Source organism: Cebidichthys violaceus, unplaced genomic scaffold (genome assembly GCF_023349555.1).
Source record: "Cebidichthys violaceus isolate CVI_PGR_0920_01 unplaced genomic scaffold, fCebVio1.0.p SCAF_11, whole genome shotgun sequence".
Classification (NCBI taxonomy): Eukaryota; Metazoa; Chordata; class Actinopteri; order Perciformes; family Stichaeidae; genus Cebidichthys; species Cebidichthys violaceus.
The window spans coordinates 9,757,771-9,784,871 of record NW_027176274.1 but is presented as its reverse complement, the minus strand read 5'-3'; the positions used below and the strand labels follow the sequence as shown (position 1 = coordinate 9,784,871).

Below are 27,101 nucleotides of genomic sequence, written 5' to 3'. Positions count from 1 at the left end.
AAGCAGTGCAGGTAGGCAGTACAAGGCAGAGGAAGGCAGTCCCCAGTTTAGTGCGTGCAGACAGTATGTATACAATTAGACTAAATTGTTAATAGCCTACATCAAATAGCCTAGAGCAAAATGTTGTCATGATAGGCTACTTGTGAAGCGCTGCATATTAAGGCTGATTCTCTTTGAATTTGGCTCCCGCTGCACAGATCATGCGCAGTGTGCAGCGTGCTGCCTTCAGTCAGCGGAGCAGCTGTCCAGGGTTTGGAATTCCAACATGGCAGAGGCTGTGGTCAGTCTTCCCCTCACTAACTTGGAATGGTTTCAAATCGCGAGCGGCCGCGCTTAACCTCAGTGAGCCATTCATCTGCGCTCTCACCGAATCGATGGTACTATAAACCCTGACGCTGCCCTGGCACCTACACAGGTAAGTCATATCCTGTCTATCAGCGATGTTGTCAATTCAAAGAGAAACGGAGCAGCCCTGTACGCGCAACAAAAAAAAAAAAACGCTCGCTGAGAGACGGTGTCGCGCATCACAGATCTGCAGCGCAGTCTGTGGCCAGTCATCCTGCGTTTTGTCATCGCTTTGGAGCACACTAAATAAACGCTTTGAAGTTTCGGGACTAGCGCTAGTTTGCGATGAATGTTTTATTCGCCGTAGTTTTCCTCTCCGTAGTTTGTTACATATAGGCTCTGCACCCAGTCTCTTTAATAACTTTCCTACGACGAGAAGTTTTTGCATGTCTGCCTGAATAAAACTTGCCGCGATATCCGCAGGCGGGAGGTTAATAGATGGGTTGTCATTGCGCTCTTAGTGGAACAACTGCTGGCAAGTAATCTATTTTAAAAGTAAAGGGAGGGAGGGGGGGCATCACGCTGGTTTAGCTGCTTCCCCTAATAGGCGTCATGAAGAATGTGTGTTTTATGTCATCTCCAGCCTCTCACATGCTTCCTATTCTCTCGTTTCAACTCGCGCAAGAAGTGACAGGCTCCAGCCGAGCCTGTGTGGTTTTCTGCGTCTCCGTCCAGGGCTGTTTTTTTATTATTTCATTTCACTCGCATGTTCCGTTTCTCTTTGGTTTGAATTGTCCTTAATTACACGACCTAGATGAATACCTGAGGAAAGAACAAGGGACCGTGCGCGTTTGAAACTTGTGAAATCCGATAGCTGAGGAAAAAGTGGCTGTAATGAGAAGCAACCTTTGGAATTCCTCCTCGTGAAAATTCCGTTTCTGCTGTTTTTCCCTCTCCTCTTGTTTTTAGGCTTGAAGACATGATCACTAGCACCAGTATTTATGGTATGTTAATTTTGTAATTATCATTAATATTATTGTTATTACGTCATATGTATCCATTTGAAAACAGTATGTTATTGCAGTGATGCATTTTTTTCTTTGTGCATGTGTGGGTCATCTTCAAAAGTTTACTTAATTTATGTTATTATAAGAATTGAGCATAGTCCAGAGATTAGGGCACGTTATGTGATTCATTTCATACAAGTGGCATTATCAATTAGGCTCACAGTATCTTGGAAAGGTTTAAGAATGTGCACCCATTTCGAAATGGTTTGGTATCTGTTACTGACATATTTTGAATGTTTAGCTTTTTCTTTGTCATTGCACTGCTTTCATATGTTTTGCATGCAGATCAATATGATTATTAATGATATTGAAGGGCAACACATTTCCATTAAGAGATCACATATAATCCCTACTTTTAGAGAAAAAAAAAATTGTGTGTTGAGACTAGTCTGCAATGTCATTTAGCCATATATTAAATATTGCCCTTAAAATATTTCTTCGGAGTTATTATCATGACAGCTGCAAAATGTCATTTATTTTAAAATTCATGACATGACTGAAACTCAGGACCTACTGCAAATGTTTAGAAAACTATTACCTCTAGTAAAATTACGTTTGATGTGAAAACTGCATGAATTTAGCGTCACAGTTATTATCTAGTACCAGTTGCATCACAAACTATAGTGTTAAATTGTTTTAAATATGAATTAAGTAAATAGCTCAACACAAATACTTATAATATAGCAATGCTACAATATGATGCCAATATATTTTTTGTAAAGGTAATTATTTAAACACAATTTATAATGACTTTGAGGAAAACTCACAATTGGCCTTTTTTATGTTTCATTTATGAAGTTGTCATGCACTTCTATTTGCTTGTCACACTGTGTAACAATTCACTAGTGAAACTTCATCAAAATGGCTCACAGATGACATCAAAGGCAGCGTCAGAAATAGCTGTTATTCATGTTCCAGTGGAAATGGTTTGGGAAATGCCAGTAAATGGATCTGAGCATGGATACAAAGTCAGGAGGAGTAACAAGTTGTGTGCTGTCTCTCTTTCGAAAACACTTTGTCCTAAGCGAACCATGTCCACTTCCATCGAACAATTTACTTAATTGTGTTCACACATTTCATTTGCATGTTTTCCTTTGAGAGGAAATTAACATCATCAGCAGTGAGCTGAAGTATGTTTTCATTCCTCTTCAAAAAAATAACAGCATTGCAGCATCCGTCACTCAGTGGGAAAAAAAATGTACATTACCACCACGTTCATTATGTTTGAGTGTTCAGTTGTAATGTGTTTTGTAAAGTAGGTATTAGATTTTTGGTCCGATTTTTACCACCACCTCCACCTCCACCACCACTACTTGTATGCGTGGTGTTCTTTTTATTTTTCATTACAGAATAACTTTAATTTTAGCAGCTCAGATATGGATACTTAGCAGGGTTGCAAATAGTTTGAAGCAATTAATGATATTTAAATCTGTATCCACAGCTTGCATGTACTCACACTCAATATCCTGTGCAGTCTGTTTGAATGTTACATTTTATATTTGGAGTCTCAATATCAATTGAGACTTCTACAAATCACATAAATGCAATTGTTTTCATGCTGCAGTATGTTCGCACTTAATTTAAGAGGAATATTTTTATGGTATAAGAGAGGTTTATCTTGAAAAGTTATTATGCCTCTGCACAGCAAAAACAATCCTCTTGCATTCATCAAACTACTCTTTCAGATTTTTATCTTGAACATCTTAATTATCAAGTATAACCAGAGGATAATTATTAGAGTTCAAACCCTGGAAGGGTTCTTTGTCTGCGCTCCTGCAGTGTGTTAGGTGATTCTTGCAGGTCCTTACTTAACCCCAGACACCTCCGATGTGCATGGGAAGAAGCTGACAGCTCTGTTTATTTCTGATAGCACTTATGATAGCAATCTAAGCTGTTGCTTGACGTGAATCTCTGAGCCGAATTCAACGACAGATGCTGACCCCCCCCCCCCGTTTTCATCACTCTCTTTACAAGTTGTCACACATGTTCACACTTTTAAAAGTGTCTGTAAATAATAACAAGGAGTTGTGTGAAGTAAACCATAGTAAATTATTACATTCAGCAATTTCCCCAGTGAAACAATGATGTAAAATTACACTTTTTATATTTAGTTGTGTTAAATTCTCACTCAGTGCACCCTCCGCAATGTAGTGAAACAAAATTACATTTCCAAATTAATTTAGAAATTTCTTAATCTTTCTAAAAATGCTGCTTTACCAGCCATTTATTCACTGTGTACTGACTGCGCCACATAAATCAAATAAGGTTTCCAGAAATTCCTTGTTTGTGTTATCTGCTGTAATGACCATTATAACATCTTTGATTCATTGTTAGGTTAATCACAGTTGTGACAAATAACGCAAAGAAAAACTAATCATCATTATCTGCATCTTATGCAATCTTTGACTTGATGGTGTAATGCGTCTACGTGAAGCAATTTAGCTGCTCTAAATGTTCTGTCCATAATCGAAAGTGTGAAACACTATTAGTGATCGCTAAAATTGACAGCATGACTTAAAACATTATTACGACAGGGCTGACACTTTGTATACAGCATGCGCACTAATGATGACAATTAAAGCCATCTCCTAAATACCTTGAGCTGATTCTGTGTAAACAACCCCGGGATGTCTGCAACGCTGTCTGTAAATTGATGAAACATTAATCTTTACAGATGGATCTATTTGTCAGTAACTATGAGAAATCCCATTCAGCCCCTTTACAATATTTTTTATGAGATCAGTCCAGGATTGTCATCTTATGGCAAATATGTTAAGTGGTGTCTTTCCTATTTTTCCTATAAAAAGCGAGGGAGTCCCCAGTGAAGTAAGATGCTAGCAGAAGGGACAAAAACATTCCAATCTTTCTTCTTTTAAGTATTCTACGTCTTCCTACCGCCCTATCCTCTCTTTCTCCTCTTGTCTTTCTCTCGCTCTCTTGTATCCACATCTCTGTCGTTTCCCTCATAGCAGCTTGCTATGTTGTCTTTGTGTGTTTCTCTCTACGCTGACAATTCTTGCAGTGATCTAAGTTGGACTGCATTAGAAAGTGAAGGCAGCTGTCTGTTGCTATACTGAGGGACGTGTTTGCTCTACTGCAAAGATGAAGGACCATGAATCCTTGACATCCTCCCTTTCTCTCCCCTCCTCCTCCTCCTTCTACCATCTCATTTAGACACAGCGACTGTCTGCTCAGACTTGTTTTTTTTTTCCTCTGAGTGACAGCATATGGCATGGACATTTTCTAAAATGCATGCGCCTACCATTGGCTGCTTGTACTTACCCGTCGTATGTCTCCGAGCTGCAGGCCTGTCGTGTTATTTGTTACTCTAATTCAAACAAAATACTTACAGTTTAATTTAGTTTAACACAGATTCTACCGGATTAAAAAGAAAACACAGGTTGCATACAAGTGTTTTTTTTTGTCTTACAGTTTCACTGCAGCCCAGAATTCAAATCGCTACATAGATTTCTCTGGTTGTATTGTAGCATATACTTTATCACATTAAATGTTTTTAAGGATTATGTGCAAGTACATGTCTTTGTATGTGATTGAGAGTGTGCACGTACAGTATGTGTGTGTTTGCCTGTCTGTTTCTCTTTGTGCATGTTTTTTTTTTTCCAGAACCAGTTTGAGGGAGGACACAATGCCCTTTTCTCTTTCTATTTTTTTTTTTTTTTTCACACATACATCCTGTTATGTTTTTTTATGATCCATACCATATTGCACAATGTGCTTATAGAGCTTAGGGTTCACTAAATGACTGAGTATAACACAAACACGCTCATAAGTCATGGTGTAAGGTTGATTTATTCAGGCCATATATGCCAGCCATATTATTTACAACGAATATGGCATTTGTTGCTTTAAACTCCTTGTTCTCCTCATTTCCAACACATTGAAGCAGAGGCTTTGTTTCATCTCCTTCACACGAGGTGTCTGTGCGCTCATAAGGAGACGAGGCAGCTCCGCGCCTGTTGGGGATTGGCAGGAATAGACAATCCCCAGGTGTACTAAACTAGGTTTAGTACTAACGCTTTTAATCTGGACTTGTAGGAGATTCATGTGCATTCATAGATTTGCCTCTGTAATTATCATACCCCCAGTGGCAGCCAGAGAGACATTTGCCTAAATCACTGATGTCCTCATTACACTGTTTACATTTTAATTAGACATGCTAAATTCCTGATTTTTTTTAATGGCCAAAAAAATTGGAGGTCTTCCTATCATTTCTCTAGGCATGTCGTGAACTATGCCTATTTGTTGCCTGGCTGTAAGTCGCAGTATTGTGTGCATCTCGCTAGAAAAAAAAGAGAATTTCCAGAGTTCTTTACTTAACGTAGTCTTCTTTAAAGCCTCTTAAAATGATTTATATTGCAGTATGGTGGCTGAGAGAATCATTCATAGGTTGTTTTATGAACAACATCTGAATGGAATGGCAGTAGACGGCTCTAGGACGATAGTCTGAACATGGTATTTATCCATAAGAAATCATACAACATTATGACTGAATCTGTTTTCATGTCTTTAAATTATGCCTTTAGCCAGACTATTTATTGTTACTTTAAGGCAGTGAATATCCAACCCCCAAGGACTATGATTAACAAAATCTACAATTCCATGACTTTTGAAAATAGCTGGCACTTTGAGCTGTCATTGTGTGCCTGAGTACTGTTGCTTATCATTGAATAACCTTGGTGTAGAGGTGTTTTTTCCTGTCCTTCTTCCAAGGTGTTTTTTTTTTTTATTGCATGCTGTTGGGGAGTTTCGTATTGTGAGAGAGCAGCAAGCCTTTCACAAGAGGATAAGAGAAAACTCAATATTTTACTGTATTGAAATTCCTCTTGTGTTCCCACAAAACAGTGTCTGACTAATCTGGCCATCGAGGCCGCCATTCTAGCTGGACTGAAAACCCATGCAACAAGAGAACCTTTAAGTAGTTTTTCACCACACCACTTTTGTCAGCTTCATTATATATATATATACATATAAATTGAATTGTTTGAAATGTATTTTTTTTAAATAGTCTCAAATTTGTCTTGACACTGACCTGTCTTAATCAATGTAACCCCTTAATTATGATAACATCAAGAAGCTGTGATCACACTGCTTTGACTGAGCTACAAAAACGTAGCTTGCTCTAAATTTAATAACAGATAAAATATGTAACTGTAAGAACAAAATTAGAATTTTAATACATTTGTCTCACAGAATAACTTTGTCTTACAACCATTTCATTTTGTAATGTACGACAATATAATGGTGTTATAATTCATGTATTGAAATACATGCTTGAATTAACTTTGATATTTATATTCAAGAGCATGCAATGATTTGCTTTGAATATAAACGTTAATCTTTTGACTGTTTTTCATTGTCCAGTTCATCACATCCCAAGCTAATTGTCTCAAATTGATATTTGAGACAATTAGCTAAAACGATGATCTGACGAGATGTGAGCTATCAGTGGTTTTCGCAAAGTTCTCAGCGTTTCATTCATTCTCTGTGGAGTCGGTTGGCTGACAGGTTGGCATTGTGCCAAGTGCTGGCAGAGGGGGCCTTGAGTGCCAGAGATGGGAGAGGATGGGTTGAGGTCTGCCTGGTGGCGTGGAGAGGAGGGGGCTGAGCGGAGGGAAGAAAAGAGGGGATAGAGGGGTGAGTACGCTGCCATAAAGGTTTAAAGTGTCAGGCTGTGGCAAGGCTGCGGGTGTCTACAGTGACACTGTGACGTGACCACAGCAGCATGCGCAGAAGTGAGGCAGAACGACTGGATATTTGAGGATGTGATGTTGTTGTTATAGTGCCCAGCATATTAGGTTGTGAGGTGCCGTGCGAGCATAAGCCAAATTAGTTTTCTTCAAGGTAGGTGTAATTAAATACGAAACAATAAGACATTTATATTTTGATTACTGGAAGACATCCACATGTATTCATGCAATTTAAGTTAATAAAAGCCGTTTCTATTTTTCTATTTTTTTGAACAACTTGAGTCTCACTTGCACGGTGTAAGTGAATAGTCACTAGAAGTCTTGTTGCCTGGCGTGTGGCCTATTTGACAGTCCCTCTTAGTGTCCACATGGAATTAGATTAATTTAAATCAGAAAAAGTGCAAAAAAAGAGCGCTCAAGAGTTGAGCATCATCACAGGGCTTTATGAGGGCTGACACTTCTTTTGTGTTCATTATCAGGAAATCACCTCAGGGAGTCGTGTTGACTTTGCATGGTCTAAAATAGCTGTTACATTGGACTGCCCCACGCTCGCTTCCACTCAGAGTATCTGGGGAGGCAAGGTGGAAATACCAAACGAAGGTTTTGCTGAGAAAAGCTAAACATAGTATAAACTCCCACTTTAGCAAAGGAAATCAAGCTTTTTTTTCCAGTTGTGCTGTCTAGGATGTTATGTGCACTAAACAAAGGCTCATATTCTGTTTAAAAAGGTACGATTCCAGTGTGTGACAGAATGCCTTCAAGTCTTTAGCTGCTTGTTTGGCCACAGACTATTTTGTTCCTGGGGTGGAATAAAAAATGTCAGTATATTTTTATAATTGTTTTTTTCCCCTAATTTAATAATATTATGTTATTGTTTGCATTAATGTGCCGGCACACGGTTTATAGTTACAGTGCAGAACAATAGCAGATCATCATTGACTTGGAGTATGATGTTTCTGCAGTCCAAACCCTGACTGCATCGCCTCTCCCACATCTTTAAATGGATCCCATGAGTCTTCTGCTCTGTTGTTTCCATTATTCATTTCAAAACTTCCATGTAGCATGGAGAGGCTAGAGGGGTGAAAAATAATTTTGTGTCTGAAAAAATTGATGTAGAGCAAAGTCACTGCTTTATGCAAAGTGTGCCATGCCTGGGGAGCATCTGAGCTGGCGTACTGTAGGAAGAGTGAGTGCTCGGGCGAGGCACGGACTGTATGTGTGTATGTGTGTGTGTGTGTGTGTGTGTGTGTGTGTGTGTGTGTGTGTGTGTTCTTGTCAGTCCGTCAGTTAGGCCTAATGTGGCTCCCTAGAGGTACCTGGGGGAGACCCATCTAGCACCCAGTCAGCCTCTGCTGGCGGCCAAGTGGTGACAACGGGTTCCCACAGAGAGAGGAAGTGTCATAGTATGTATGTAAACTAGTGACAGATGACTGGAGACATGTGGCCTGTAGACACCGGGCCTGAAAGTAAAGCAGTTTTGCCTCTTTGACTTCCTTTCTTTCTTCCCACTTGAGACTTCAGAGAGTGAGCATCAGACTCCACAAAAGCATGGAATACATTGACAACAAGTCAAAGATGTGAATAAAAAGGATGCAAATCATTTGGCATGAAAAGACACATGCTATGTGCAAAGGTTTTGTTTGCCTTTGAAAGGCTGTAGCAAAGGAGTGAGGAGTTTTTAGTGTGCAGAGCTTCAGGCAGCTTTTCTAGGTCACAGGTCATGTGGGTCAGTGTTACACTCCCTGCAGCCTCACTTCAACCCTCGGTCTGGAAATAGAACATGCAACGTCACCCAGCCAGGAGGGAGGTAGATTCCAGACCTCAGTGGCCACGGGCTGCACATGTGGAATCTGCTCGTGTAGTTGACCCGAAATGTTTGAAACTCAGAATGCTCCCAGTAGGATATTGTTATTTCATGCATACCCAAATGAGCAAGGCTGTTCGAATTGCCTTGTACAAAGTGGACCAGTATACTTAGACTCTTCACTGTCTGCCGTTCACAATTCATCAAGGGAACTCGCGCTAGCCAGAGGCAGATTTGTTTAACAGTATGCACATAACCTGTAAGAGAGGCGAAACATAACAAATAAACTGTGGAGCAGTTGTTGCTTTTTTATTACATATTTCAGCCAGTAGGCCGTTTGCCTACTTTTCCTCTTTTAAGTATTCATTGTAACGGACAGAAAGTCGGCACATGGAAGAGACATAAAGAATCAAGCACGCCTTTTTAAAGATTTCACCCAAGCCTTTGTTTAGCCATGGAGCACATCAACTATTAGGCTTATTACTATTTTTGTCACAAAAAGCAGTTAAAAATATTTGTTTAGCTGTGTTTCCATGTAACATGTATACAGTATTTGGCATAAATGTTTTTGATATTATAAAATGTGAATTGGTTGTTAATACTATAGTTGTTCTGGTAGCTGATAGTAGTTTAGATTCACAAGGCAGTGTCCAAAAAAATGTTTGCAGAAAGAGCAGGCAGTAAAATATGGCTTATAAAACAATTAAACACATAACAAACACACAAAAAGTGCTTACTATCTCCGAGTATGGCACATACTCATTCACACTAGTGCTGATTTCTATTTTACATTTATGTAAGCACTTTCATGCAGCACCTGGACTCAAACTGATGCAGTCAAGTTTGGCTTTTGCATTTTTTTCATACATTTATTTTTTTTAGATTTTTTTGGTATGGTGCGATTTTTGTGGTGTGGTTCAATGATATGGTATTCATGTTTTCAATACCTTAATAATTCTGACAACATAGCTTGAATGCAGAATTTCACGCAGACGTGTTTCATCATGGTTACCATTGTTACGCTGTACACTGTTAGAGATGAACAGTAATTCAAATATTATCTATGGTACAGCAGTGTTGCTAGCATTAAACATGTGATCAGTATTTGATATTTAGAGTGGGAGTATGATAGCAGTATTGTGTATATAGTACCATGTGAGCATTTGGGAGTTCTAATAGTGAACACCTAGCCCTGAGCCTAATAGTGATCATTTGAGAGAAAGCCGCATGTCCAAGCGACACTCTTGTTCCCACTTTCTATCCAGGGAAGTAAAATCTATCAGCGCTGATGAGTTCATGCTCCCTTAAATATATCAGAGCCAATTGTGTTTATTGTGAGCTCCAGTAGTGCTATTGTGCTATTCTCTAGTCCATGTGGTGCAAAGAGCCAATTCACATTTGAGCAATGGGTGACCCTAGGTTGTGTATATTGATGAGTGGATTTTGTTGCTTAATAGAATTGTGTCTAATTAATTAGCTTTTAATTGGTTGAACTCTGTACATGCAAATGCGCACAATGTAGAACAACCATTGCATTAAACTTCATCCTGAGGTTGATTTAATGAAATGTGGGAAATGCATTTATTGTGTCTGTTTATTTCTGTGTGGTGGTATAAAATTCAGTTCTTCCCAACATACTCGAGGAATAGATTAACAGCACCAGAAAGGTTTTAGTTAAACAAAGAGAACATAGACATTTTTGAAATGCCTACCTCTGAATTTCTATTAATTATCTCATCTGTTTTTAACAAGTGCTTTGTGCCACATATGAACCTTATTCCTTCCTTCATTTCGTAATCTATTAAGGAACACTCGAGAATAATCGCCCCTCTTGCTTTCTTGCCTCTGATTCATTTCTGTCAAGTCTTTGAAGGCTGCCACTCTCTCATTCACTTGCCTCACTGTGGTTTAAAGTTGTGTTCAATGACAGCTCTCATTCAGAGCCTCTGCCATTTATACAAGTGACACAACAGCATTGCTGCGCTACAACATGCACAGTGAAGTTTATGCCATAGTCAATCAAAAGAGAAATATTTGTAAATCATAATTTTTTCCTAATGTTTATGTTGATATTATTCTAGTGCAGAATATTTAGTTTGGACCAATAGTGACCACGAACAGCTCTTGGTTTTTATTGGTTCATTTTCAGAACAAGACATTTAGTGGATTAACACAACCCGATGGAGCTAGAATGTACACTATTCTTTCTCATTTTGTGTATTTTGGTTGATAAGAAGAACATAGACTGCAGTTTTATTAAAGCACAATCTTATGCAATATGCTCAAAAATAGTATGAATATAATATGTGTTATAATAAAGTCACATTCCTAACGTCATGTCATTTGGAAAAAAATATGTAACCATGAAATGTGAACATAAAGCCATCACATCCTATAATATAATACCTGAAAGTCTGCCAACAGCAATATTAGTTTAGATATTAGGTTGGAAACATGTCTTAGCTCTACGTTTTAAGTAAACTAAAAGAAAACTAATGAAAGATTTATTTATTGCTGAATGCTGACTACGCCAGACATTTCTCATAATTAATGCCTCAGCATACAAGTTCCTTTTCCACCCCTGTCTCCTAACAATTAGTTTCTCTTACAACTAAACTACATTCTCAATTATGCTTCAAGGGAAAGGTATTTTCTCCTGGATTCTGGTCGCAGTTTTAAATATGTGGTTAACATTGTGAATTAAAACAAAACAAAACAAAAATGCAACAGAACTACCTAATGATGTTTAGGCAACAAAACTACTTGGTGAAGTTTAGTAAAAGATCATTGTTTGGCTTAAAAAATATGTTTGCTACGTAACTTAAGTTATATATGTAATGTTAAACATTTGACGTAACATTAAGAGAAGTCATCATTGACTTTTGGTTTCACACGGGACATGTGGTCTCATAGGTGAAAGTCCTTAATTTCTTTGAAATATCAATCCACCTAACCTCCTACCTATACGTACTAATGCTGATCTTGATTAGAAATTCATGTGCAATTATGCATGGTTTTATTTTCTGTTTGAATTATTTTGATGTTGTCCCCTTCAACCCCTTTTACAAACTCATGATGTGGTGACAGATTCAAAACATACACAATATATATTGCTAAATTATACAAATGATATGTGCAAAATGTATATGTAATATATGAATGTGTGATTCACCAATTAAAAACTACTTAAACAAAAATTAACATTAAGGATTCTGGAAAAATGTAGACTTTTTGATTGCTATATTTTTGTGTCACATACATGAAGCTTAGAAATATTCAATACCTTTAACACCAACCTTAATTTGACAAGCAAATGCTGTAATTCAGCTCCATGTTACTGTACTGACCATGCCACCTTAGCTCTTAGAAGTCATTGTTTGCCAGTGGGCGAAGCAATCTTCTAGACAGCTCTTTCCTTGTAAAAGTTCCCCTTTATGGCTTCACTACTGCACTTCAGTAACTTTATTACAGTATAGCTGAAAGATTTCTATTTCATATTGACCTAAGATTGCTTCAGTTGTCTCATTTCACCTTTTGTCTGGCCTGTGTTGGAGAAGTGACCTTCTTTGAGACTTGCAGTCGATACCGCAGAATGCTTCAGAATGCTTCGATGGAAAGCTGGCAGTGGTTACAGGCAAACGTCCTTTTTTCTGTTCAATTGGGTATTTTCAATTATAGTTCCATTTGAACCTTTAATCAGTTTAATGTGTAGGAAACAGTAAATATAACAACAGATGGCCTTGGCTTTCCATAATATTTTGCTTTTGTTCTCGACAAATGCATTTGCATTAATTTTTTGTGTAACTGTGTGGAATGATTTTAGGCCAATTCAAACAAATCGGGAGTTTCAGTCACTTTATTTAGGTCCTGTTGTCCTGTGTTCTGTCTGATGTTTTTGTCATAGAGAAAGAATAGTATTTTTTTTCTATTTGTTTACTATCTGATCACAGCACATACAGTATGTGTTAGTCTGTTCTTAGTGTACATAAATGCTTCAACATTGGTGTATAGCACCCGGCGCATCTCCAGTAGCTATATAGCAGCAGTTTGTCAGTGAATCGTTGAAGAAATGCCACTGGCTGTGTACATAGTCTGATATGTACATCAAGAACACACTGTGAAGAATGAGATTTTTTTACAATGCGATTTCTTTCCTGTCTTAACCAGGTTAACATGGCTGTAAAGTGTAATGGTTGGAAGTGTAATCACAATTGTGAATCGGACCAGTGAACAAGATAATCTGTTAATTTCCAACGGGGCTCGGCCTGTTGGTTTGTAAATCAGATGACTGGCTCCTGGTGCCATTAAACCGCTGCCTCACAGTAGAAGTCAAGATGTGCTAAATGTGATAAAAATCCAGAAAATATCACCACATTTTTTTTTATAGTTTTCAGGTTCCCCCCCTCCATGCCTCTTTGATTGGAGTCTTCCTCGGGGTAACAGGGCGTTGGGGAACGAAGATGTTAGTGAGTAGCTTTTGGTCAATGAGCCTTCATGTAGCAAGGTCACAATCTGCCTCCTTTCTCTTTTGAAGTGTGTAAGTGATCCCTTGAGAAGCAGAGTAGCCAAGTTCATAGAGGCTCGCAAAAAACACTGCTTCTACTGTAATGCGTCTCTATGGTTAAACACGTTTCACCAAGTGCTTGAATTCAACAACTGTATTCTTTTAACTAACAAGCCATTTGAGTATTAATCAGTATTATGCACTACAGAACACTATGAAGCCTGTCTCCCATAATTGTGTTAGTTTTATTCAGTGTACAAGTTCTTCTTGTGAGTGGAGAGCTGTTAGTTTAGCATGTGTGTGGATTTAGCAATACTTAGGGTAGTAATGGAAGATGTAGCCTCCGGGGCTTTTTGGCCTGAAAAGTCATGGTTTAATTAGCATCACTGAGAAAGAGGAACCACAGCTCACAGAATCTCTTAACTTCACAATTTACTGTATTACGGTGTAAAAAATAAGAAGTACATGTTCCCCTCAAGCCAATAGAGTTTATCATTAACTCCCATTAAAACCCATGGGACTTGAGAATATCCAGGGTATGTAACAAAGAATAAATTATGATATCAAATTGAAGACCGCAACATCCATGTACATTCACTGAAAACAACTGTGAATTTTGCCATATACATTTGTATATTTACTCTACCATATTGCTGTCCCTACCAACAACCAGAAGTTTTGTTTGAAAAATAAAAAGTTATTATTATGCTGTGGAAGCTGATCAACAGATGAGTTGGTGTTCTGCGTACCAGAAGGTTGTGCAATCAAAACATAAGTGATCTTTTGTGCACTCTTCTGGGTCTTCTTCACTTTGAAAATATAGGGAAAAGCTGCTGAACATTCACTCAGATGTTTTCTTATTGTTAACATTGTTTTGTTAACATTGTTTTGTTAACATGAAAAGACCAAGGCCAATAGCTTAAGCCCATCACTCAATACGTTTCCATACCCTGTTATGTATGGTGAATGCATGTAGGACTGACAGCGTCCATGCTAACTGTAATCAAGGAACATGTCAACATCAACTTTAGCACTCTCTCTGTGTTGCCTGCTCTCAACCTCACTCTATGTGTTATCATCACTTTGAATACAAAAAACATTTACACAGTACACTCCCATCTGTTTTATTCAACCTCTTTTAACGATTGCTTTAACAGTAAGTTAAAATCCAAAGTGGGCATTTGTACAGTTAAATTATGAAATGATTTCTGAGTGGGAACATTTACATCTTCTCATTACACTTCAGATGAATTATTTAAATCATTAACAGCGCTGTGCCGGCTTAACAGTTTTATTCTGTTACCAGCTCTTACAGCTGCTGTTAAAATAATGTGCTTCTTGGTAGATTACAGTTTGAACTGTAACAGGAGCAGGCTTTCTTACCACTATCTAGTGTATGTACAAGTCATGCAGGAGTACATGTACTGTGGCTGCAGATACAACAGGTAGTTTAATTAAGCATTTTTTACTTCTCAATTTTTATATGATAATATTGGGACACTGTTGACCCTAGTCACGGCAAATCCATTGTCGGGTTGTCCTCATAGGGGTTCAAACAAATCTTTTTAAATCAGTTAATTTACAGTGGCAAATTTAATGAATGTCATAAAAGATTTGTTAATCAACATCAGATCATTTCTAATAGTAAATTTAGGAACTAATTTGTAACATTGCTCAATGAATACCTTTATCTCATTGTCACATTAAGTGCACATCTTTACGCTCTTGTAGGTTACGATAAACATTTGTAATTAATCATTATATTGTGTACATGATCGATAACATTAATTAATGGAAAGAACAATTCTCTCTGGATGTACAAACTCGTACCATGTTATCTAATATCTAACATTTGATCTTATCTTTAATCTTGAATTTGATCAGATTTGATCTAATCTGATTCATTTTTATTATCAAAATAATCATTAATTGATACCTTACACGTTTTATTTTTTAAAGTGTGGCATTTTTTCAGGAATAGAAGGTTGCCATGGATACAGTAGATAACCAGCATGTGATCGGGCAAATGTTTGCGGCCTACTTTCACTCTGTTTCATCTAAAAGATGACGGTGTTGTAGACATTTAGGAATTCTGCTTTGAATGAATAACCTGTGTTTACTAAATTGAAGTGATTACAGCTCTGTCACAATGGACTGTCTAACTCACTTTGACACAGGAAGTTGTCAACTACAATAAACATACTGTTTTAGTGCATGCTTGCACAATCATGTTCCACCTTTTGTGTTTGGATAAGTGTAGAATCCACTGGGGTCGGTGGACTTTCATAGTGTGGAAACATGCTAGTAATTTGCTGCTGTGGGTGGTCAGACTGTGAAATGTATGGGCAGCAGCCCTGTAAAAGACAGTGACTGAGGAAGGCATATCTTTTTTAAATGAGGGGTTAAATGGCACCCTGCCATCTACAGATTGGAATTACTGCCACATGGAGCTCTAAATTGAGTTTAAACAGTCTTAACTTGATATGTGAGATGAATGAGACTCTGTAGCTGTACCGATTACCATTTCACATTGTATGAGAATGTTTTGGCCCACCCCTACTTAGAATATCTCCAGTGAATTTAAATATGAATATGAGCTTGTTTTTATTTATAAACGTAATTACTGTCTGTCTGCAATATTTGCACGCTTGTCAAGTAGAGTGGTTTGTGTGTGCAGAATAAAAGCAAAAGCTCCCATAATTATGTTTATGTCCGGCGATGGAAATCCCAGGGTTGTAATTATCAGTAATTATAAATACTTTTCAGCATGTCTACTGCCTCAGCTGGGACCATTGTTTGGTGTGAAGTGCAGAGTTTGTGCAGCTTAATTATGACATTGTACATGACTAAATGTACCAGTCTGCTTCAGACCTGCAAAAACACTTCCAGTGCATAATCACGCTCAAGTCTGACTTTAAAGAGCTCATTACAGTTAGTTTTCTAAAGAGCGGCTTATTAAACACAGTTACCCAATAAGCATCTTTGGTGGCGCAAATTGGTAAAAATGGTAATGAGTCTGATTAGGCCACGTTTCAATTACGACAGCTTTCACTTCCCTCCCCCTCTCCCTCAACCCTCCCACCTTCCCCTCCCCCAAACCAAAAAAGAAGAAGCAAAGTCCAGCTCTTTATGCTTGGGAATCCTCCTGGAAGGCATTTTGCTCTCTCTCTCTCTCTCTCTCTCTCTCTCCCTCCCTCTCTCTCTCTCTCTCTCTCTCTCTCTCTCTCTCTCTCTCTCTCTCTCTCTCTCTCTCTCTCTTCCTGTGTCTCACATACACTCACGTACACACTAAAAGAGGAAAAGAAAACCGCTCTGCCACCTCTGTGCTTCCTTTCAGCAGCACAGTAATGAATAGAGAATTGTGCAAGCGGCGGTCCAATTTACGCACTGGGAAATTGGATGGACAGAGTAGAGGCCCACTCTTGTTTGCTTAAAAACGGCCTAGGCTACCAGATTAATAGTTCCCAAAAAAGGTCAGCATCTCTGTTTCAGCGCTGATGATAACTGAACCAGAAATTAAACACCACTGTGTAGCATAACACTATGGCATCACATGTCTAATGCATTTCACCTCCACCGTGGTCTTTTTCTCTTCAAAGAGTGTGATATAATCTAAAGTGTATATTGTAAAACATAAATTGTCACTTTTAATCCCAGGGATGATTCTATAAAATGTTGTGCTGTTAAAACAAAATATGTGTTTTAATCTTTTAATCTTCAGATATGAGTCAATAAGACAGATAACTCAAAATTTTGTATAAATGACAAAAAATTGCATTTTATACTATCATCATCTACAAGATTTACGCCAGAGGATTATTCAGATAAATGAAACACAGTGGTCCAACAAAGGCTGTACTTGTTGGTGGTTGATCAGTGGAATTTGAGCTGGAGCCCCGAGGCTATCTGAAAACATTCCACTAATGGAGCGCTCTGTAATTATACCGTTTCAAAGAAAGACAAAGGGACCTGTAGATGTTTTATTTGAATTTCCAGGCAGGTGGAATAAAGGACAACTGTTTTACCGTAATGCCAAAGTACAAGATCATTATGCTAATGTATTGCTTGTGTGTGCACGTGGGTGCATTTGTGTCTATTTGTGTGTTAGCTATCTACACTATAACCTTTGTATAAACCAAACTCTTTAGAGTCTGATTCTCCTTCAAATAGTATGCTTAATAGATATATATTAAGAGAAAACTGGTTGATGCACTGAATCATTTTACAACACAAAATATGATAACACTCATTGTGTTATTGCTTGAATGCAATACAAGTTGGTTTATTAAACACGGTTCAAAAATCATTGTTTTCTTGTATTTCTCTTTGTATGTTCTGTATTAATAGAATAGACCTTTTTTTTGCCTGTGGAAAAGAAAATACCTTGTTCCACAAATCAAATCTCAAGTTTGAGTTACTTTCAATGTACCGTAGAGAATGTTTGTAACAGTGTGCTGTACTTAGATAATCATCTTGGATGGTTTCTATTCCATTAAATATCTGACGCTCAAAGATCTCAAGTACACTTTGTGAATAGCACTCCTTTGATTGTCCAAAGTGGTACATTGTTCAGAGAGGATTAACAGTAATAGAAGAATCTCACTCAGTAAGCTGTGTGCAATTTTGTTATTGACAAAATGTGCCTTGAGTGTTAATGAACTCTACTGAATGATTTTACAATCCGAATACTTACACTTACGCGTCAGTAAATGCTGTGAATGGCTGAGATTATTTGGCAGACAACATAGTGCGAGTTGGTCTTGCCCTAATATTGTTTTGTTTGTTTTGAAGGGGACATTTTATCTTAGCAATAATGTGGAATAATAATACAATTCAACACTTTTTAAAAATGTATTTTAAAAGGGGCAGGCATTCAAAATCATAATTTTGCATTGCACCAACCAAACCAAACTGACCTAGAATGTAGTGGGTGACTAATACTTAAATTACTGTAGATGCACATGGGTCTGAAGCGGTGAGTGAGATGTCTGCTATTCTAAAGGATTTCATTCATACATTTTCTTCAGTTCATACAAACGTAACTCAATTATTTAATTAAATAGGGTTTTGATTTCCATAAATTTCATTTTTTTTTCTAACTGTAGTTATCTTTGTCACTGCCCCCTAGGATACTACAATTTGTTTTCATATTCTATTTTCTGTAGGTTGATGAACCTTTCTGTTCCAGCACAGTATGGCTACCATATTTGTCATGCCTGGGCTTTTTGCCTCAGGCTTTTTTTCTTAATCATTAGCTTGGATGGTTGACAACCATGTGAGCCATAGCATGGATCTCTTTGACTAAAACCTTGTAAATTAACACAATTAGTGCAGCATCATCCTGCTAATTAGCTCCTGGTGTCTAGTGTGGCGGGTGGGCAAATAGCTGGAAGGGAGTCAGAAGAGAAGCCACAGACAAACATTGCGTTTGTAATCTGCCTCTGGACAGTAGCTGTTTGTTGTGTAAATCCTGTGATATGGACTTAACGTACTGAAGTATGAAGTATAGCGCTGCAACGCCTGATTAGCAAAGACATGGACCATTATAACAGGCAGGGAAAGTTTGGTTAAATGCGTCTCCTCTCATATGGTCTTCTAGCTTTTGGTCCGATTAGGGTTGATGTAAGATGTTTGCGGCTCTGTGCACTATCTCTGATTGTTTTAAGCCGTAACCTCTTTAATAGTCTACATTCTTTGAGGCTATAGTACATCCTCTGATAATCCCAAGCAGAGTTATAGATGACAGCATGTGTAAAATATTTTATTTGCAGATTGACTTTAGGATTTAACTTGATTATTCATGTCATTCAAACCCTCAAGGCCAAATAGAGTGGCTGAGAGATGCTGGAGAGAAAAAGACAAGTGAAGCATGTTTTTCTTTTTTCCTCCCCTCCCTCACTCTGTGGACTAGGAAGCAGTAGGCAGACTGGATGTGGATGTAATTCATGCTGGGCTGAGGGGTTTGTGTGATGAAAGCAACAGAGCGCTGCCAAGGAAGATTGCTTTGCTGCGCTCCTCCAAGCAGATTTGAAACTGTCTCAGAATGCCTCAGATGAGAGTTGGATTATAGACTGACCTGCTATGTCTGTGTCATTCTGCTCTGTGTTGGGTGGATTATACCACGCTAACCAGGTGTTGGGTCCCATATCCTACTCATACTGACCATGTTGTGTGTTCTGTTAATGTTGTCTGTTTGTCATATGGGGGACATTTGGACAGTTTTTCTTCAAACATTTTCTGAATGCTAACTTTCCCTAATTATGTCAGAAAAGCCTCTTGCTTTTTTTCTTTCACTTTCCTCCCAAACTATTGAAATCAAATTGATGTATTATATACTTTTTCCACAGTATTTTATGATTATTAATCATGATATAATGCTTCCTTTGACATATTTCTTCCTTATGCACAATATCTAGGTTTAAAGATGCAGTGGACCCCAGAGCACACACAATGGGCAGAACAACACTTTGACATCTCATCCACTACCCGCTCGCCAGCACACAAAGTAGAGGCCTACCGGGGCCACTTACAACGAACATACCAGTATGCATGGGCAAACGATGACATCTCTGCACTGACTGCCTCCAGTCTGCTTAAGAAATATGCAGAGAAGTACTCCGGGATCCTAGAGGGCCCAAATGAGAGAGCCCTGCTGTGTTCTTACTCTGATAGCACCACTGGACTCATGAATGGACGAAAGTCAGAGAATGAGTCCTGGCAGGAGGGGATTTACCCAATGAACTGTGCTCCAGATGTTATATCTGTGAGCAAAGCTGGAATGACAGCTGCCCTACCCCCTACAGATGTGTCGGCTAGCATAGGCAGCTCCCCAGGGGTGGCCAGCAGCTTGTCTGAGCCTAGCTATTCCAGCAGTAACTGTGGGAGCCACACCGCCACTACTCTCCACTCGGGCCTCCCCTCTCAGGAATATACTGCCAGCTACAATGGCTCCTACCTGCATTCTAGCTACAGTGGCCAGAGTACTCCAGCCCTCCCCTCCCCACACCCCTCTCCTTTGCACAGTGCTGGGCTCTTACAACCACCGCCTCCACCTCCTCCCCCTACCTTAGTGCCGAGCTACAACGCTGGGTCTCCAAACCTTCCCAGCTACAATTATCCTCCAACAGGGTATCCTTCTCAGACTGCTGTTGGCCCTGGTTATAGCCCTGGGGGAGCACCCCCTGCTTCTGCTTATCTGCCATCCGGCATTGCAGCTCCTACACCAATCCCTCCTTCCACACTGCCTGGCTACACCTACCAGTCCCATAATCATACACCAATTGCACCAACACCGTTGAATGGCAGCACATCCAACTCATTAAAACGAAAAGCTTTCTACATGAGTGGACATGGAGATATGGACTCTAGCTATGGTAATTTCAACTACAACCAACAGCGCTCCTCACAGAGCCCGATGTACAGAATAACGGACAGTGTCTCAGACTCAAACAGGGGCAATGGCTTTGACAGAAATGCTGAAGCATCGTCTTTGGCGTTTAAGCCAACCAAACAGCCAATGTCTTCGGATCAACAAAGAAAATTTATTATACACTCTGGCAGAGCACTAACTCCTCCATCCTATGGATCAACCAAAAGCTCTGTGGGTGATCTCAGAACTGAGCCCTACAGCAAGTTTGGATCCCCCATCATGAGCGAACAAACTGAAGAGCACAGACAACACCTCTCTCACTCCTTAACAGGGCCTGACATTGGTGCAGCTACCTCGTCCATCCATGCTGCAGAGGAACAACTGAAGAACAGTGACTCCAACCTGGTGGAGATGGTGACCACAGAAATCCTTCAGCAGGGCCCTCCAGTGGACTGGAGCGACATTGTGGGTCTGGATATGGCCAAAGCAGCCATCAAAGAGGAGATACTATGGCCCATTTTAAGGCCAGATATGTTTAGTGGACTTGCTACATTACCTCGGAGCCTCCTTTTATTTGGACCTCAGGGAACTGGTAGAACGCTGCTAGCTCACTGCATGGCCAGCCAACTGGGGGCTGCCTTCTTGCAACTCAGCAGCTCAGCTCTGGTCACCAAGTGGCTAGGGGAAGGAGACAAGATCATTCAAGCTTCTTTTCTGGTGGCCCGGTGTCGCCAGCCAGCAGTGGTGTTCATCAAAGAGGTGGACCTGCTGCTGTCAGACCAGCTAAGTGAGGAAAGCCCAGTGAATCGCCTCAAGGCTGAGCTCCTCATGCAGCTTGACAGTATTCTGACCTCCGCTGAGGACCATGTCCTCGTGGTCTGCTCCACCAATAAGCCTGAAGAGATCCCAGAGTCCCTACGGAGGTACTTTGCCAAGCGACTGCTCATCCCCTTGCCTGATGGGACAGCACGACACCAGATAATCACCCAACTGCTCTCACAGCACAACTACTGTCTTAGTGACAAAGAGATGTCACTACTAGTTCAGAGGACAGAGGGCTTTTCTGGACTGGATGTGGCTCAGCTGTGTCAACAGGCTGTGGTAGGTCCTCTCCACGGCATTCCTGGTACTGACCTGTCAACCATCCACCCCACTCAGATGAGACCGGTCTCCTACCAAGACTTTGACAGTGTGTTTTGCAAATTCCAGCCCAGCATATCACAAAAAGAACTTGACATGTACACTGAGTGGAATAAAATGTTTGGTTGTGGTCAATGAAAGAGACTCATCAAACAGAATTTCTTGGAAACCAGTAGTTCAATACAAATAAGTGTTTGGCCTTCAGTGAAAGTGAAAAATAATTAACAATGGTGACATGAAAATACTATATACAGTAAAAGGATTGTCCTTAGACAGAAGATGACAGTCTGGACATCACACATTGGTAAAAGTTAATTAAATGCTTTATATGGCTGACTTAATATGCTCACTAAACTGTAACGATTTGGAAGAAGTTTCCCCCCTTTTTTTGTATATACATATATATATATATATATAAATATATATACACACTATTCTGCTGATCTTGAGATTTAGTTGCTATCAAGTGCCTGAGGTGGTGCTGTTAAGTTTTTTTTTCTTTTTGCCTCACAATCTTCATTGGTGAACTGTACTAATATATAAAAAGCTTTAAAATGAGACAAAAAATGTGCTCTCTCTTTTCCATTAGTGTTCTACAGCTGTGTCTGTTTTGTGCTCTCTGTGAACAGTTGTGGTTACTTTGAGTTAAAGTACATGTATTGGTATCATTTGAGTTAAACTTCATTACCTGACACAGGTTTTATCAATGTGTAAATCCTTAAATTAACACAGACATACTTTATGTACAATGTGATTTGTTTTTTAGCAAACTTAAGGTGAATTTGGCTGCTGTACTAGTCTCTCCACTATAGATAGAATAAAAAAAACAAATACTATTTTACAATATGACTTCACTCTAAACAATAAATTACATGTAATGCTGTTAGAATATTGTTTCAGTAGTAATTCACAGTGTTTCACAAAAATGTAAAATTCTACCATTAATTCTTTTGATGTTCTCTATTTGAAAACTCAGGAAAGTGATGATGATATGAACAGTACCTCATAAGCTTGTGGCAAAGCACCACTGCAAGAGCATTTGGCTTGCATTTGAAATTCCATCATCAAACAAATGTAAGGCTATATAATACCTCAAAAAGCTCAGAATGAAATGAGAAGGTTCCTAACATGAATGTACAAGAGGAAATCTAGTTTATTTACAAGTCAAAAAAAAGTAATTTGTTTCGGTCTCTTTAGTTTAGCTTGTGATGATGCAGAGCTGAGATAAATTCAAAAGTTGCAGACCAACATCTTGGGGTTTAGGAAGACAGCTGCCCCAAGCTATTTCATTCCATCCTGCTGATGTTTTATCATTATTGATACCTAAGGATTATGTATAGCCTAAATTATTTTCTACCTCAGTTTGTTAGTTATCTCTGTAAGACAAATACATGAAGACAGAAAAAATGTCAGCACCTATTTCGCTTGTTTGATGAGGAAACCTTTTGAGAGAACACCAAACAGTATTCTGTTGTGAGCAAAATCTATTAGCTTTACATTCTGATAACTCCCAAGAACCACATAATGCACTTAAAGGGGAATACCACTGAATATCAGGTTTGGGATACACTATGCCTTTGCCTTAGGACAAATTGGTCTGTATCAGCTAACATTCATTAGTGGATGTTGTTGCCATTGCTTGTTTGGCCTCTGAATCTGTGATGTCAAATAGAAATTGAAATGTGACAGCATTTGCAGCTATGTTTTATACACATCATCTGGCTTAAAACCAATTTCATTATTTTAATATAAATTAAAAAATAAATTGGTTTGTCTGTCTTAGGTCATAACTGTAACATTCGTGAATTGAGTGGCATTCCTTTTTAAGAACATGTCTTGAAGGCTAGTCTCACTGTACACAAAACTGTTATTTTTACTCTGTGTTGTAACTTTTACATTTAAATGTTCAAACATTGTTATGTTTACACTTCCGTTAATCACTACTTGCTGCCGTTAACCAGTACATTTCCACGCAGCGTTTTTTTGACAATGAAAGAGCAGGACTGACAGCTCAATTGGCAAGTAAAAAATGTGATTGAATGTATTATGTCCTCTGAGCAGTACGGAAAGCAAAGCACTCGCACATTGACAAATGCCACTAAAGTAGATAGCACTGTAGGTGTACGTGTACTGCAGAGGCACTAAAGGACCTTGTGTTTGTTTTTACAATGAGGTCCCTTCATCTTTGTTGCCTATTGCACATGTTGTACCTGTTCTTTTTTTATACATTGTGGATATTGATTGATTGATTGATTGATACTGTACAAAAGTAGTTGATTAAACTTAGACATTTTTTTAGACTTACTGTATACATACACTACATCTATAGCCAAATTAGTTTACTCATTAAAGTGTACCACAAAGTCCATCTGGAAGTTTCAAACATTAAAAATGTGTAGTTACACAGAAACATTAGGCCAATAATAATGTGAAATACTTTTTTAAAAGCCCCTGAAATATTTGGTCATTTGTAACTGCACTTTGAGGTGTTTATTGGTTGAAAACTTCCTTGAAGCCAAAGTGAAACAGCTTTCTTGTTAATATGGTGATTTGTTTTAAGAAGATGTGAGTTTCAGTGACCTTAATGCCACAGTGTAAGCTGTGGATATTGGAATTTGGTGATTTTGTAGCACTTCCACTAGGCATTGTTAAGTTATTACATCACAGTATGTAAAATATATGTGGGTTTTGTAAAACATTTGTAGTTTTTCACTTGTCCGGTCTGAGTTTATGAACAGTCATTCACCCCTTCCTAAAGAACCAATGAAAACATGGCTAATTTGTGTATCTTTAAAAAAGCAATATAGCAAAAAATGTCATATACCACACATTGTGTTGTCATATTGGACTATAATTGTTTTTGTGTCCATGATTACTAATTTTAAGAAGTAATTAAACTCATTGCAGGGTTTTTGACAAGGTGATAAGAAGCCCTAAGTGCCATTAACAAGCTCAGATTTCATGAGATTAAGAGGGTGACTGTTCATGAACTTACAGAGAGATGTATGTTAAAAAGGGGAAATGTTCCACTCAAATTAAGTAGTACTTGTAATCACTCTGACAACAACAGGTCTTGTCACATATTTGCTTTTATTTACTATTTGCCTCCCTAACAGTGCAATAGAGCACAGTGTAACACAAGGCAGATGGATAAAATGTTACATTTGTATGTTTTTATTTACATCACAACAAGAGAGTAAAAAGCCTTAAAGCAAGATCTGATATGAGGAAAACAATGGCAGTTATTTAGATAGGATGTATATTTCACATGCTAGATGTTATCAAAATAGTAATTTGGTATTGAGGGTGATGTGGTGAAAGGGGCAACAGTCACAACCATGAGCAGAACCTTTGATAAGCACGTTGAGTCTCACAGTTATGCCAACTCAGCCACTTGAATCGCTTTTTTTTTCAAAATCTGTCAGTATTTCTGTCATATTGTTTTTGTTGAGAACTGCTTAAGATTTTGACTCCATCTTTATGTAGTTTATAATCTGGTATTCTTTATAACCATTTCTACCTCATTGCTACATATTGTACATGTAGTACTTATGTCCTGTCATTTTGAATGTTATGCATTTGTGGATAAAAAAAAAGTTTAAAAAAGTAAAAAAAAAAATAAGAAAATAAGAAAATTGAAGAAAAAAAATGCTTTCCCTTGAATCTGAGCAGTCTACCTCATAAAGACTGTCTTTACACTGTCAAGTACAAGTCACAGAAAAAGTAAGGCTCCTGGAAGGCAACGATGAAGTCAACCATTCATACTGAGGTACAGTTTATTTACAATACCACCTTTCCATTGAATTGCTGTAGGCTGTGAAGGTGTTATACAAAGGCGCCAATGCAATTCCAATTAATTTCCTAAAAAGTAACAAATTGCTTTAATCCTCTGTGAATTGTTGTAGTGCGCATGTTAACGTGTATGTATGTGCACTTGCAATCCACATACAAGTATGAGGGGATAACATTAAGATATGAAAAATCTGAGTTTTTACTTTTCGTATTCATGTACAGAGAATAAACTTGCACATAGCTGTATGTATTGTACATTTGCTAATGATATACAGCATACATACAAAAAATGCACCACATACATGTTTATATGTGTGTATGTATTGCCATACTTACAGTAAAGTCGATTTAAATGTATTTTAATTTCAAGGTACATAAAGGTGATTGAAATACTGAATAAAGATGTTTTCTTTTTTCCTGAAAACTGGATGCATTTGGTAACTGTACTTGATTAAATCTGCAATGGTGTGATTGATTTAAGCCTGTGCTATTTCCGTTTCAAGCTATTACTTGTGGAAGACCGTGTTAGAGCCATGACAACTTAAATCATAATTTCTTTATTTCACTGGTGTTCAACAACAGTGAAAATAATTCAGTTTGCAGTAGTTTACAGAGACTGATTTTAAGGCTTACTGTTTATTGCAATGCTCCCACCAATACACCTCGCATGATTCATGATAACATTTTTTTTTTTTAATTAGGAAATGAACAGCTATGTTTGAAAAAAATCCTCTTTCATGTCATTGTTAAGTAATAGGTGTTATATGCAAGGGTTTCTGTGCAAATTAACATAAATGAGAAAAAGTACCAGCATATTGTGTCAGTGTTAGTAATTTATTTTTTTTCATCATGTGAGTTTGTCAATATAAGCTGTGGGTGGAGCTTATAAACAGAACTAACATATATCCACTATTTCATGCTTCCAAACACAGGGTTGAAAACACTGGCTTTACAGAAAAAAAATCTAATTCATAATACCTGTTATGTTGTGTATGCTAATCATTTGGGGAAAGATCCATTCTTTGCACTGAAAATTGTAAATAAAATATGTTTTTGTTTCCATAGAGCCTTTCTAAATAAAGAGTCTTAGATAATGTGGAGTAAAATTACAGTAATTAGTCTACAAAAACTAAGGAGTGTGAAAACGGTTATTTCCTTTTATCAGTGCGCTGTCAGTGTATGAATACTGTTCTTCACAAGCATTGCTAAGCTCGTCAAGGCGAGAACACTCAAAACATTGCAGTCGCCTTCACGAGTCGTATTCAGCAAGGCTATTATTCTGAACATTGCCCCTCAAAGTATGCCTAATTCATTAAAGTTAACTCTATTTCCGAATTAGAAACTTTTTAACATGTTTGATTAAAATAATCATTCTAGTCACATTATAATGAAGCCTGTCTGTTTAAACATGTTTTTTTTTTTTTAATTCCAG

General features: G+C 38.2%; 1 protein-coding gene across 2 annotated transcripts; it reads left to right on the top strand.

Annotated features, from left to right (window-relative positions):
- Positions 1 to 249: 249 nt before the first annotated feature.
- On the top strand, positions 250 to 26,671 carry fign (fidgetin). Of its 2 annotated transcripts, XM_068704033.1 has the most exons (3): positions 250 to 415; positions 1,255 to 1,289; positions 19,785 to 26,671. In XM_068704033.1, exons 2-3 carry the CDS (start codon positions 1,265 to 1,267, stop codon positions 22,013 to 22,015), a joined length of 2,256 nt encoding a protein of 751 aa, XP_068560134.1. In that variant the 5' UTR covers positions 250 to 415; positions 1,255 to 1,264; the 3' UTR covers positions 22,016 to 26,671. The 2 variants fall into 2 exon arrangements, with proteins under 2 accessions (XP_068560134.1, XP_068560127.1); XM_068704026.1 differs by lacking the exon at positions 250 to 415 and having other exon boundaries at positions 1,187 to 1,289.
- Positions 26,672 to 27,101: the final 430 nt, after the last annotated feature.